Source organism: Notamacropus eugenii, chromosome 4 (genome assembly GCF_028372415.1).
Source record: "Notamacropus eugenii isolate mMacEug1 chromosome 4, mMacEug1.pri_v2, whole genome shotgun sequence".
Classification (NCBI taxonomy): Eukaryota; Metazoa; Chordata; class Mammalia; order Diprotodontia; family Macropodidae; genus Notamacropus; species Notamacropus eugenii.
The window spans coordinates 107,402,073-107,416,073 of record NC_092875.1 but is presented as its reverse complement, the minus strand read 5'-3'; the positions used below and the strand labels follow the sequence as shown (position 1 = coordinate 107,416,073).

At 32.7% G+C, this 14,001-nt stretch overlaps 1 protein-coding gene across 25 annotated transcripts in view; it reads left to right on the top strand.

The window, feature by feature from the left end:
* PHF20L1 (PHD finger protein 20 like 1) overlaps positions 1-14,001 on the top strand; it is a 124,683-nt gene that overhangs the window by 54,449 nt on the left and 56,233 nt on the right. For 14 of the 25 annotated variants that reach the window (XR_011965738.1, XM_072603027.1, XM_072603025.1 and 11 more), the window contains 4 exons: positions 1,020-1,105; positions 4,654-4,906; positions 7,418-7,606; positions 7,816-8,019. Coding sequence is in view for 24 of the 25 variants with exons in the window: in XM_072603027.1 (XP_072459128.1) it covers positions 1,020-1,105; positions 4,654-4,906; positions 7,418-7,606; positions 7,816-8,019 (732 nt within the window). In the remaining variant the exon portion in view is untranslated. Of the gene's footprint in view, positions 1-1,019; positions 3,184-4,653; positions 4,907-7,417; positions 7,607-7,815; positions 8,020-14,001 lie in introns of those variants that run through there. The other 11 variants (XM_072603038.1, XM_072603037.1, XM_072603036.1 and 8 more) reach the window with 4 other exon arrangements.

Here is a 14,001-nt window from a genome sequence, read left to right as displayed (position 1 = left end):
CACAATTTAAACTCAGAGTTGAGAATTGGTGGCATACTTAGTGGAAAAAATCAATACAATTATGTAGTTCATCATTTGATTTGGAAATAAGAATTATAGATCTTAGCTACCATTTTCAATTACTAAGGACTGAAAGCTCCTGGAGAGGATATAGAGAGGTAGTGTGATGTTACGGTTGAAGTACTGGCCTTGGAGTCAGGAAGACTTGAAACTTACCATCTGTATGACCCTAGGAAAGTTACTCAGCCATTCTGTATCTCAGTTTACTTATATGTAAAATGACAGGGTTGAATTCAGTGGTACCTAAAGTCCTTTTTCAGCTCAAATCTAAGATTCAGTGTGGGAAGAAGTATGATATATGTGGGAAATTAGAATTATCATTATTAGGAGATGCATGCCAATGGAGTCTAGGAAAATGGCAAAGTGAATTGGAGAATCAAGGCCAGTTTTTAGCCAAACAAAAAGGTCACTTGTTTTCGATGGACATTTCAAGGAATTTTTTTTTCCTTCTTATTAACTCAATAATGGAACTATAGTTGAACTCCAAAACAACTTACCATTTCACAGTTTTGTGACTGTTTTTGATTCTAGTTCTGTCAATTCTCCATCTTATTTTGTTTATAAACATCCTATGATGATATTGCAAAACTAAAAATTGGGGGAAAAATTGTTAATTATTTGTGAACTTTGAGTATTAGAAAGTTTTCTCGTAGGACACATTTTTTTTCCAGAAGGTTTTGTCAAGAAGAAAAAAAGGGGAAAGAAAATAGTGCAAAGAGTGTGTAATCCTTCAAATTCTCCCTATTTCATTTCTCCTGACCAACTGTCAAAAGTGCCTATGTTGGTGATAATTAAACCTTTCAGGCTGTTCCTTCTTAAAAGTTGTCAAAAATCTACTGCTTCATACCTGGTACAAAGTGTGGGGAAAGGAAAGGACTGTTTTTGTACCATAAAATAAAATAAAGTGGGTGAAAGTTAACACTTTTCTAACAAACTATTTTTGTGCAATTTTTCTTAAGGTTTGTTGGCATCCAAAGCTGTTGGGGTGGATGGTGCTGAAAAAAAAGAAGACTGCTGCAGCGAAACGGCTCCAATGCTGGAGCAGGTATGAAATGGTAGCCTTTGATTTTTTGCCAGGTTCCTACTGGAGTGAGGCATGGAGATGATAGTGTCCACGTAATTGAAATTGCCCTTTCATTCAGAAACAGGAATAGGAAACATTGTTTGAAGACATTTCTTTCTCTGCCTTACCCAAGGTATAAAAGTAAACTACAAAAGTAATTTCGATTTTCGTTAGACTGACATTAAAAATCACTGTCTCCAAAGAATTGAAAGCCCAGGAGTCAGGCATCCCAGGGTATAATTTTTTAGCTGGAACCATACCTCTCACTGGCTTAGAAAAGGACCCCTCCACAAATACTTTTAATTTGTGAATTAAACAGGGTTGTGGACAACTAATAAAACTTCTTTTGGAAGAAGTTTCTTTTCTATTGTAAGAATTGATGTTAGACTGTGTATGTTTTATGAACTGTTCAATGAGCCATACAATTTTGCTAGGATGTATATTTTAGTAAATACAAAAAAGTTAAGATAGCATTATGGGTCTTGACTTAATGCTGCCCAATTGAGAATTTTTAAATTAAGGTTGCTAGATTTTTGCCTTGGTTCCCTTCAAACTCCCAAAATTCCTGTACATAATGAACTGTGCATGCTTTTACATACTCTTAAGGGCTTAATTTCTTAGGCACAGTAAGATTACCAGGACACAGTAATAGCCATAACTCTGAATTTTCTTGGTTCTGCTGTTTTAAAATCTGAGCCTTAATGTAATTTTAATAGAGCTTATTTGTATTCATTTAATTTTCTTCATTAGTAGTTTAATAAGGAATATTTTAAAAGGAGTAGCAATTTCCCTTAATAGATACACACTTTAAAAGACAACCCAATTTTAATTGACGTCCTATTGGGTTTTTCAGGGTTTTTAAACATAATTTGATGAGGTTGCATTGTTTTGGTGCCTCCGTTGATACTGTATTGAATCAGTGGTCTTTCAAACTGATTGTTATTTTATGGTCTCTTACTGATTTTCTATAGCTACCACAACGGTTAACTCTTTGCCGTTATGATGTCAGTATATCAACCAAATTTTGTGTGATATTTTTACTGTGTTATGATATTTAACATCCCAGATTTTAAATTACTGTGTATTTTTTATCACTGTTTATACTATTCTCAGTATGCAATAAATCAGGGACATGGTTAGTAAAACATTTCTGGAGGATTCATTACAATGTCAATCTTTTATTATGCAGAACCCCATTGAGGTGAATGTGATTGTACAGATTACCTAGACTGTTTATGTTTTAAGATTTAGTGCTGAAAGCAGTGCACATTCCATAGGCAAGCTACGTGAAGTAGCTTTTAGACTAACTCGGCTGTTTACATGTTTATTGTTTACAAAGTAATCTGGGAGGCCTTGCAAGTTTTGTAACAAGGATGCTCACATTAATTTAACAAAAATTTAAGTTAGATTAGCTTCTTATAAAAGCATCTAAAAAAGTGGTCAGGCTGTTTTCCCCTTTTCCTTATTCAGACCGATTTAAATGGGAAAATATTTCATAGCTAAACTTATATAACTTTTATCCCAAGTGCCACCCCTAGTGGAAATTAAAATAGCCGAGTTATAAAATCCTTAAATATGAATTTTTATCAGAATAGCTGATAGGCCTGAAGTAAATAGGCATTATCAGCTGCCTCTCTTGTACAGGTGGCTAAGTTGTAATGAAGAGTTTTTCAAAATATGTGAATCAAGACACAGTAGAAAATCAAAGGTCAACAGCTGAAAAACTGTTTTAATGAATTCTATTTTATTTATATTAATTTTTTTTTTACAATCCATTGTCTTGAACCCTAAACCTCAGATTATTAGTTACAGATATTATAGTTTATTTAACTGTACTAGGGATATGTCATGTTATATTTACTTTTGAACATTAGATGAATAACAATTCAGTAAGGTTTTATAATGTTAATTTGTCCTTGTTAGAGCTTAAGCACCTTATCAAAATATTAATTTAAGTTTTCAAATCTTGTTTTAAATAACTTTGTAACTTGAGAGTACTGGATGCTGTAGTAATGTCTTTCACATATGTGAAGATGAACAATAAAATTGTTTATTTACAAGCTATGGCTCTAATTAATTTTCTGGCAATACCTTCTATAATCAGCATAGGGATTCTCTCCAGTTTATGGACTGTTTACTTAAATGTCTAGTTTGCACTTATAATTCACATCTATAATGAGCTGATTCAATGATAAAACTGGTGACAACTGAGTGGAATACTTTGCAACGGACCTTTAATGTGTTATATCCAGCATGCCATTAGAACACTCAAAGATGCCCCTCTAAATACATAAAATATTTGCCTGCATATATTTACACTGAAACTTGGAGCTCTTGTGTTTCACTAGAAAAGGAAAATTATTCTATCCTCAAATCATGACCTTCCAAAGTTCCGAGGTCTGCAGACCTGATGATCATCCCTCACAGCTAGTCATGGGAGTGAGAGACCGATTGGGAAGAAGGTGTGGTTCATAGTCCTAATAGTTGGGCTGTTACAGAAGCCTGTGTTGGTAAAAATAAGTAAATGCATAGCACAATGATTATAAATTGCCATAGGAATGTAGGCACATCAGACTTCTGAAAATAATAATTACATTTCAATACTGTAGAGTCCACCCAAATCCATTAGGGTCCATCCTATTTCCAACATGGATGCACATTATCCAGCATGGAGGACATATTGCAGACAAAAGTAATTAAATACTACTTCTGAAAAATCAGAAAATATAAACTTCTTTTTATTTATCACAAACATACAATAGGATGAAGGGGAAAACAGTGTTCTGCAAAATGTGATGTATTTTATTTTCAGATACGAAATTTTAAACTTACATTTTATATCTTTTTTGTGTGTTTGGGTCTTTTTTTTGTCTTTTTTTAGTTAGTCCATTAACTCAATATTGCTGGTAGCTCTGATTTCATAATGCCTTTTGCTTGTGAAACTGGCTTCCAACACTAAAATGGGTTAAAGATAGTGTGCTCAGTCTATTAATTTGGTCATTGTTTTCTGTGTTGAGATCTTTCCTTAAAGGGAACCTGTCAGATCCTTCAGATACCAAAATTCAGCCTAGATGAAGTGATTTTTGCAATGATACATCCTCTAATTAAAAATCAAAATTCACCACTCTTGCTATGAAAGAAAAAAAATAAATCCACTATTATGTGCCCGAGAGCATTGACAGTTGTGCTTAATTGTGTGAATAGAAATATTTTATTAAATTTAAAAGAAAAATCTCATCAGACTATAAGGTAACAATATTTTAAAGCTTTGAGGGCATTATAAATAATAGTGATTTGATGGGAAAAAATGTAGACCCAAAATTGACAGTGTCCCTTTAAAGACGGCCTTTTCAACTTAAAAAAAAAAAAATGTGGGATTCTTTTTGGTTTTTCATTTGTACTAGAGAGATGTTATGTGTTGCTTAACAATGTTTTTTTGGATACTAAAGTTGCTTAACAATCAAAGTAGAAAACAAGAACAACAGTGAAGAAACCGAAATAAAAATATCAATTTTTTATTATTTATTCAGGAGATTTCACCTAAACCTCAAAGTCAGAAAAAAAATGAAGCTGACATTAGCAGTTCTGCCAACACTCAGAAACCTGCACTGTTATCCTCAACTTTGTCTTCAGGGAAGGCTCGCAGCAAGAAATGCAAACATGAATCTGGAGATTCTTCTGGGTGTATAAAACCCCCTAAATCGCCACTTTCCCCAGAGTTAATACAAGTCGAGGATTTGACGATTGTATCTCAGCTTCCTTCTTCAGTGATTAATAAAACTAGTGAGCACAGATTTTTTAAAAATTAGTTACTTATCCTATAAGCAACATAATTTTGATTGTAGTTTTTAATATTGCTTTTTGTGAGGTTGCTCTTAAAAAATTCAATCTTTAATGGGAATGCTAGAGAAGTTTAAATTTATTTTAGATGTAAAACTGCTTATGTTTCTGACTTATTTATGGTACAGAGACTATTATGGTGGTTGAGAAATCATGTCATTCAGTGACATAAATTTCATCCTCATTCGAATCTCCATAGCTAATAATGTAAACGCTCTCAAATGCCTGATTTATTCAAATGAGAGAGAGAGAGACAGAAACAGACTCATCATTGAAGTTTATGTGAATCTTTTTTATATTATCCAGAAATTCTACCTTAGACATATTAATGCACAACAGCCTCTCCCCCCAAGACACACACATGCAACACACACATGCCATGCATGCACCCACACACACATGCACACCTTCCTTTGGCCCTCCCAGCTCCTTCAAAATAAAAAAAAAAACACCAAAAATCTCAGTGCTATTTTTTTCCATTTCCATGAACTTCCACTTACCTCACTGGTAGGAAAAGGAGGGAGTTTCCTGGATAGTACTGACAAAATAAACATCTTAATGGGCTATTGATAATTCTTTAATGAGTTAGAACAGTAATTTTTTTTTTTTAAGAAGGTTCTTCATAGCAGTGGTGTCAAACTCAAACAGAAACAGATTCTTGCAGTTCACAGAAAGCCACAAGTTTAACATTATGGTATATTTTTATTTATTTTGTTAAATCTTTCTCAATTATATTTTGATATAGTTGAGGCTGTGCTCTGGAGTTCTGCAGGCCACATGTAGTTTGACACCCCTGCTTTATAGCAGAGATTTTACTAAACAGCAGTTGTGCCCCTATTGGGTTTCTTGTGTTTTCTTACAGATTATAAAATCCATGTATATATGCTAGGTAAAAGGGCTATAATTCTCCCTGAGCAACACTATAAAAAATATGTTTTGCCTTTTACTTACAGACCAATCAGTAATCGTAAATACTAAATGAAAATGACCTGTCTCTGAAATACCCCATGTCTTACATATCTCATTACGATAAAATTTTGGCATTAATGAGGTTTACTGTGTTGAACAGATGTTTGTCTTTTCTTCAATTCACAGTTGCCAAATACTTTTTAAAAGAGAGGGGTATTTAAAAATTTAATATTTGTGATTTTTTTAAAGGCACATTTGGGTCAGTGACTTTTTTTTTTTTTGGAGGGTGGAGGGGTAGAAAGAGAAGGGGGGGGTGAGAGTGGGCCACGAATTCAACTATGTTCTACGTACTCTTCGTTTTGTGACATTTCTCATAAAAACAATGTCATCAGTATCTACTACAATGTCACATAACATTGGTAAGTATTTTTCTTTTGAGGATTATTCATATCTTGGACTTAGAACTACATAATATTATAGCAATTTTATTTCTACAGTTTGATTTATAAATTGATTACCATGATGCACTATGCCTTGTACAATGCCTTGAATATAGTAGGTACTTAATAAATGATGTTTGTTGAATTTGAATTTGTGATGGGGCATTGTTGGAGTGAGAGAGGGAGAGAAAGTGCCTTTTTAGTAACCTTTAGACACCTTTTATATCTCCCCTATAACCTACACTGTTAATATTATGGGTTATGTGACCTTATCTTCTAAACAGACAAAAACCTGTTTATATACCCCAAAAAGCCCATCTAAGACAAAACAAATAAAAGAAGTTAATGTTCTTTAAAATATATTAGATTTTAGTAGAAAGTTGCAGGGATTGCTAGGTCACATTTACAAAACATGTAAATGTAAGATGGTACATTATTGTATCCCTTGTACATTGAATATATGTTTAATCAGTTTTTCTTTGTTATTTTTAAATAAATCAGGCCCAAAATATTCACAAAAATCCATGTTAAAAAGTAGAAGGGTAGTTCTCTAAAGCTAATTTGCATTAGCTTTACTTTGGTAACTAAAGTTAAAGCATGTCATGTTTTGATGTATTTTAGTTACCCTTTTTTCCTAACCAGAAATTATAAATGTAATTCCTTTTGTCATAGTGCATATTTTTTAAAAAAATTCTTCTAATACAAAAGTACTATTTTTCCCTAAGTGAAGAATCGCAGATATTCACTCAGCTAACCCTGGTAGTTAACTATATTATTCCCTTTGTGTAGGAATAAAGAAGATTCTGGCCCCCCTTCCTCAAGTCAAGTGTATTCATACTACTAAAAATAGACAACCCCAAATATGTTAAACTCTTGATAGTGCATTTCAGAGTTGAGTGCTTTGCTCATTAACTTTTTGCCAATGAGCGACCAAATTTTGCCCTTGAATAATTCCCATTTGGAGGATTCTAGTTCCTATGATTTTTGGAACATCAGATGGAATTTGAGCATATTTTTAAAGCTTTTCCCTTCTTTAGTCACTAAAAAATTATAAGATTAGCCTGGCATATCTCTGCTTCATGAACATTGAAAGATCTTTTTCTAGGTCCATCACAACCCGTGAATCCCCCTAGACCTTCCAAACATAGTGAGCGAAGAAGAAGATCACAGCGTTTAGCCACTTTGCCGTTGCCTGATGATTCTGTAGAAAAGGTTTCTTCTCCCTCTCCAATCACTGATGGAAAAGTGTTCTCCATCAGTTCTCAAAATCAGCAAGAGCCATCAGTGCCTGAGGGTAATGTATTCTAATTTAATATAGAACACAGAAAACAAAGGGAAAAAAATCTAAAACATAAAAATGAGTTGAAAACTAAGACATTTCTGCTTTTTTCTACTGACATCTTTTGGACTGATAAACACTTGTATAACACTTTAATCCAAATTGATGTTCATTGGATCAATTTCTCTCTATTAATATTTTATTACATTCTTTCTTTTATGTAGTACCTGATGTTGCTCATGTGTCACTTGAGAAGCTTGGACCCTCTCTCCCTCTTGACTTAAGCCGTAGTTCGGAGGTTACAGCACCCGTAACCACAGAGTCCTCTTTTAATGAGTACCCCAGTACAGAAAAGGAAGATATACAGATGATTTCATATCATTCTTCCAAAGCAGTAACTGATGGAAGAGTAGCTTCTACAGTGTCAGGTAAACAGATTCAGTTTATAAATAGTTAGGTTTATAGGGTATAGGAAACTGCTCTTGATCAGTTTAGATTTGTTAACTTTAAAATAGCAATAGGTTTGTATTTGTGCAGTAACACAAACGTTATTAAGGTGTAGGACCTTTCCCATTCTCTCTCATCCCCCTGAATTCTTGGAGGTCCTCATGGATTCTCAAGTTGTTGTCTTCACATGGCCAGTTTCCAAGTGCTATAACTTCTGATCATGGTGAGCTATATTGAAAGATGTAGCAACTGTGATACTTAAAAATTATTTTATGCAGCTTCCATTGTTACTGTTCTTGCTGTCAGAAGAACGATGGATGTGCTATCTAAATTTTGACAATTTTAGACAAGGAAACGTTTTATTTTTTAAATTTTTATCAGTGTTCCCTAATTAAAGTATTTCATGAGTTACAGGGGCAAATGCAAATTGTTTTTTTTTTTTTCCAAAACAAGCTCGGCTTAAAAAACAATTCATATAAAATTCTATGTATCTAAAACCCATAAATTATTTTTTGAGGGGAGATAGGGTCCCTCTCTCTCTTTAAAATTGTTTTTTGTAAGGCTTCTTTACTGTCTGAACTTGACATTCTGAGCATGAGTCTTACTCTACTTACGTTCTACTTTTTCCTATCTGCTTTGCGTTCGTATTAAATAGAACTAATATTTGTTTGTACAGGGATTGAAACATTAATAAAATATGTAAATAGATAATTCAGAATTTAAAATTTTACTAAAACAATGAGGGCCTAATTCTAGTTTAAGTGAAATATCAGTAATTCAAGTCATTCAGCCCAGTGAGACTTCCTTACCCTATATCCCAGGATAACTAGATAATTTTTAACAAATAATTTTTTTGAAATTTATTCTATGATATTCTTTAGGTGATTCAGCTCAAAGACAGTCATAAACCAGAAATTTTTTAAAAATATTTTTAAAACAGGAGAACAATGAATAATGCTTAAGATTACTTTTTATAAATCATGAAAATTTTTTTTAACATAGGCAGTATTTTAAGAAGAATTTATTAAAATACAAATGTGTATAGAATTAGAATGATCAACCACCTTTTTTTATTAACATTTTTTTTCACATTTTATCAAGGTCATGAAACCTTGAAAAATTCTTTTAAAATGTAGATTTATCATAAAATAATTTGGGTATTAAAATTGTGAAACCAAGCAAAGTTGATTTAGCTTTTTCTAAATCATCATATAATAATACTTAGTGTATTTTAAAAGCATATGATATATGCTAAAATTCTTTTTAAAACTTTTCAAAGCCTGCAGAATATTTCTAACTACCTCTTTGTGTAATAGTATTAACTGTGGTTGAAAATTTTATGGAACTATTATTACCCCAAGTAACTATATCTGGTGGGAATAAATCTATTAAGTCAGTTTCAAGTAACATAATGCCAATAAAGGATAAGTGTAGAATTGGACAACCAACCTCAGTCTATATTTGGTCAACTCTAGAAGAAGCAAAAAAGTGGTTTCTTGGTTTGTAGCCTGCAGTGTTTGGGGAGAATTTAATATAATAAAACCTCTCAAACTATTCACTTTATTTATTTTAGAGAAAGCATATATCTGAACTTTTCTCTTATCCATTGGCTGTAAACCCTGAAAAGAAATATCTTAAAGCCATTTTCCAGCTTTAATTATAATAGAACTTACAATGCGCACCTTACTCAGTTCCTTCCATATTTTTAAACAGGAAATTACCTGGAAATTTAACAGGAAATTATAATATATCATTGTTAACCCTAAATTTGCCTAAGCTTTACTTTCCTCCATAAAGGTTAAAGTTAATTTGTATATTTAATTACTAGTGCATCTTTTGTTACCTGGAATTAGATAATACTCCCCTTCCTCCTCCCACTAACCCCTCCAAAAAACCCCACAACTGTTAGGAAGCTTCTTAAATTAGAAAAATATATGAAAACTTTTAAGATATCCTACTTGGAGGGAGTATGTATGATGGAAAGAGTGCTGGCTCTAAGCCAGAGGAATGATGTTTAGATCCCACGGAGGTAATTTCCACCTGAGTATCCTTGGACAGATCACTTAACATCCCTCAGCTTTAGTTTTCTCATCTGTAAAATGGGGCAGATGAACTAAACAGACTCTGATGCTTCTTCAAGCACTAAGTTTATGATCCTACTGTCATTTAATATTCTAAATGCGTCAGAATTATAATTTACCTTTGGATATCAATGTTAACATAAATACTGACAGTATATACTTTTCCTAAATAACTTTTTTCATTTTTGATTCAGACCTATGAGTTCATGAGAACTTATGATGTAGAAATTTACTGCAACAGAGCAGCTGATAAAGTGGTCTTGTACACTAAGAGCTCAAGCGACTTGCTCATGATGTCAAAGCCAAGACTTAATATTAGGTCAGCCTGACTCTAGGGCTGGCTCTTTTAGCCAGCCATCCTTTCATAACTTCTTCTCAAAGAACCCTATGTTGTAATAAAATAAGCTGTAAAGCCACAAATACATAGATAATGTAATTGCATCTATTACTTTTGCTCAGTAGCATATTTGTATTATGAATCTTAAGTTTGTGGCCTAAGATTCACAGTTCTCCTCCTCTTCTTTTTTAATATGAATTGTTTTGGCATTGCTTGTTATCTGGGTATCAGCCTAGCTACCATCTCAAAATTCCGAGTATAGTCCTACAAAAGTGTTGTACTGTGACATGTCTTATTAACACTTCAATATGCTTGCCTTCTTTTATTTGCTCAGAGAACATATTGTTTCTAGAAATGTTCAGAATGTGTTAACACTTGTTAAGATACAAATTCACTTGATAGTCCTTTATAATTTACCAAATGGGGGATGCTTGAAAATTTTAAGAAAAAAATATCCCAAAGACTTTGCAGCAGTTTAAATTTAAATTTTATGTTTTTTCTAAAACTTGCTGTCACCAGGAAATTTATTCATTATTTCTGAGACTGTTTTCCTAGAGATGGGTGCAGATTGGGTATAATTAAGAGAGAAACACACTTTCATTGTTTTCAAATTATATACTTACAAATGCCAGTAATAGCACTTGAATACTTAAAAACTGAAGCCTTAGACTTAATCTTGAAATTCTAGGATAATGCTAAAGATCACATAATATATTTTTTTGTGATTTTGGGATCCTATTCTCAATTGATTTAAAAAAAATAAAACGTTTAGAACAAATATCTATCTGATTTAAAGATATATCTCTTTTAGAAATGAAATTTTTCTCAAAGGAGGATATTTATTTTCTTACCTTATCATCTCTTATCTTTACCTTAAGTGGTTATTCATTATGGCCTTATTGCTTGCCTATCCCATGTCCCTACTCTAGGGTGTCATTTATCTTTTTATAATAATTGAGATAGAAAAAAATAAGATCCTTTTACAGACACTTATTTAGAAATTTTTTAATAATATTGATGTGTATGTACTGATTGATCCAGCTACTTTTCTCACCTAACTTCCCCTTGAGGCCAAATGGCTAGGTGGGGTTTGGACCTTTATAATCTTTTGGATCATGAGACTGGGAAAAGTCAGTCACCCATGTGAAAAGTTAATCTATGCTTTTGTCTTAAATGGGGATAACAAGGTGGTGAGAATCAAAGTGAAATATTGCATGTAAAGCACTTTGTTGATCTTACTACTATATAAAGGTCAGTTTTTATGTTTTCTTATTCTATAACCAGGTTTCAAATTTACAATGTGAGTTCTTAGTGAATACAATCCAAAAGTTGTAGGCAGGTCACTTAAATACTAGTCTTAACTATTAATTGTGTAACTTTATACATCAATTAACTTGTTTCCTTTACTGCCTACAAAATGGATACAGTAATGCATGCCTCTTTATTTAGAAAATGGGTGGTTGGTCAGTTATCACTTTTACTTTTGTTCAAATTTGAAAGTTTGTTCCTGAGAAAAACTTGTGTAGTTATAGTAGTGAAAATAATATAATTTAAAATTTTCAAATAATACTGGAGGAGATAGCCATCTATTCTTAGTAACTGTTGTAAAGATAAGATTAATACATTATTTGGAAAGATTTTGTATCATAGAATTTTCTTTGTAGTAATAGTTCCCTTTCAACTTTTTATTCATCTGTTTGAAATAGACAGGGTTATTGAAATGTCAGAAATTGGTTACTTTTGTGCAGCTTCAGAATATGGTAGTTGATAAGGAAATGGAGACTTTTTTTACTTGCATACTAGAAGTACTTTCTTCAATTTGGAAATTTATGAAGCCATGGGATGTTGATGGATTAAAAAATGCTCAGCTACTAATAAGTTGTTATTTATTTTTAATGAATTGGTGATCCCTCTAAATGTTTGGTGACCCAAAGCATAAAGTCATTATTTTAATTACTTAATACCTTGGGAATCTTCTTAGTGAAACTCTAAAGAGAGACCAAAAATTTTATGACAGCATGGCATGTGAATTTAGCCCTTCGTGAACCAAAGCACAGCATTGCAGAACTGAAGAGTTTTTGGGAAAAGTTATTCTTGGATCCTAGATAGGCTACTATGTATCTGATATTTAAAATTCCAGGACTTGAAGCCCATTTAAAAAAAGAAAAAGTTTCCTTTTTGAAACAGCGGAGGAAGCTAGGTGGCATAGTGAATAGTGGTGCTGGACCTGAAATCAGCCAGACCTGTGTTCAAATCTAGCCTCAAACACATACTAGGTGTGTGTTGCTGGGCAAATCAGAGTTTCTATATGCTTCAGTTTACACAATTGTATAATGGAGAAAAAATAGTATCTGCCTCCCAGATTTGTTGTGAAGATAAAATAAGATCATAGTTGTAAAATTCTTGACACAGAGTTTTGAAGTACACATTTCCTACCTTCTTCTGTACCTTAAAAGTTATGGGGTTTTTTTACTAAAGCAAAAACCCTCACAAAACTTAATTTATGATAATGATGTATAACAAATGAAAAAATTCAGAATCCATCCTTTCATTCTGTAAGAACCTCTAATTAATTTGTACTTAAGTTACCTAATCCTCTGCTATTCAAAGCCATCTCATAAGGCAAAAACACTTTCACCTGTTTTTCATATTGTTATCCTAGGCCAGATAAAGAAATTTTATTCAGTACTGTCTTACCTAAAAGTGTAACATTAACTTAAAAGCTGCTATTGTGCCAATTTTAACATTAGATTTATAATAGCACAATTCCTGGGATATAATAGGTGATTAGTGACAGTGACTTGGAAACCAAGAGGCAACAAATTATATTAAGTTCTGCTTGCAAATATATGGTTGTGCTGTAAAACAAGGAATCATATAAGATTCAGTTTTCAAAAGACAGATTAAGGTTAAGAGAGAATTGATAAAGCCATGTGTTCATCTTTATCTCTTCTACATTCATTCTCCAGAGACTGTAGAATAGGTTTTGAATATTGGTAGTATAATCACTAGGAGCTGAAGACTAGGCCAGCTAAGTTCAAAGTGTTCAGTCACAAGGGTATCCACATATACTGAAATTTTTGACAGTGTTGACCACAGCAATTTTTTGTAGACAGCATTAGCAGCAGATGGACCTTTGTCAGTGGAGTGAGTACCTACGTGGAGGAAGTCCCAGATTCTTGAGGTATTGAAGTAAATCTTAGAGAAAGGAGGGAAAGGACAGTGGCTGTAGCATTTTGGTTTTATTACCTTATCTTAATAGGGAATCTTGACACAGATATTTATCTTTGCTTTAATTTCTCACGTGTATGTCCTTCCCAAACAATAGAGTAGATTACCTGAACTCATTTTCCCTTAAATTATTAACCATTTTTTGACAATTAATTTAGTGCTGTTATGGTTTTTTCTTGTTACCTGTGGATTTCTATTTAATTTAAGTTAGCTAATGAGGTTTAAGGTAAGATGAAAGAAATATCACCTTTTATGTATATGAAAATGTGTGTACCCATTGCTTTTAAATTATGAGTTTTTAAAAGTGATAAATC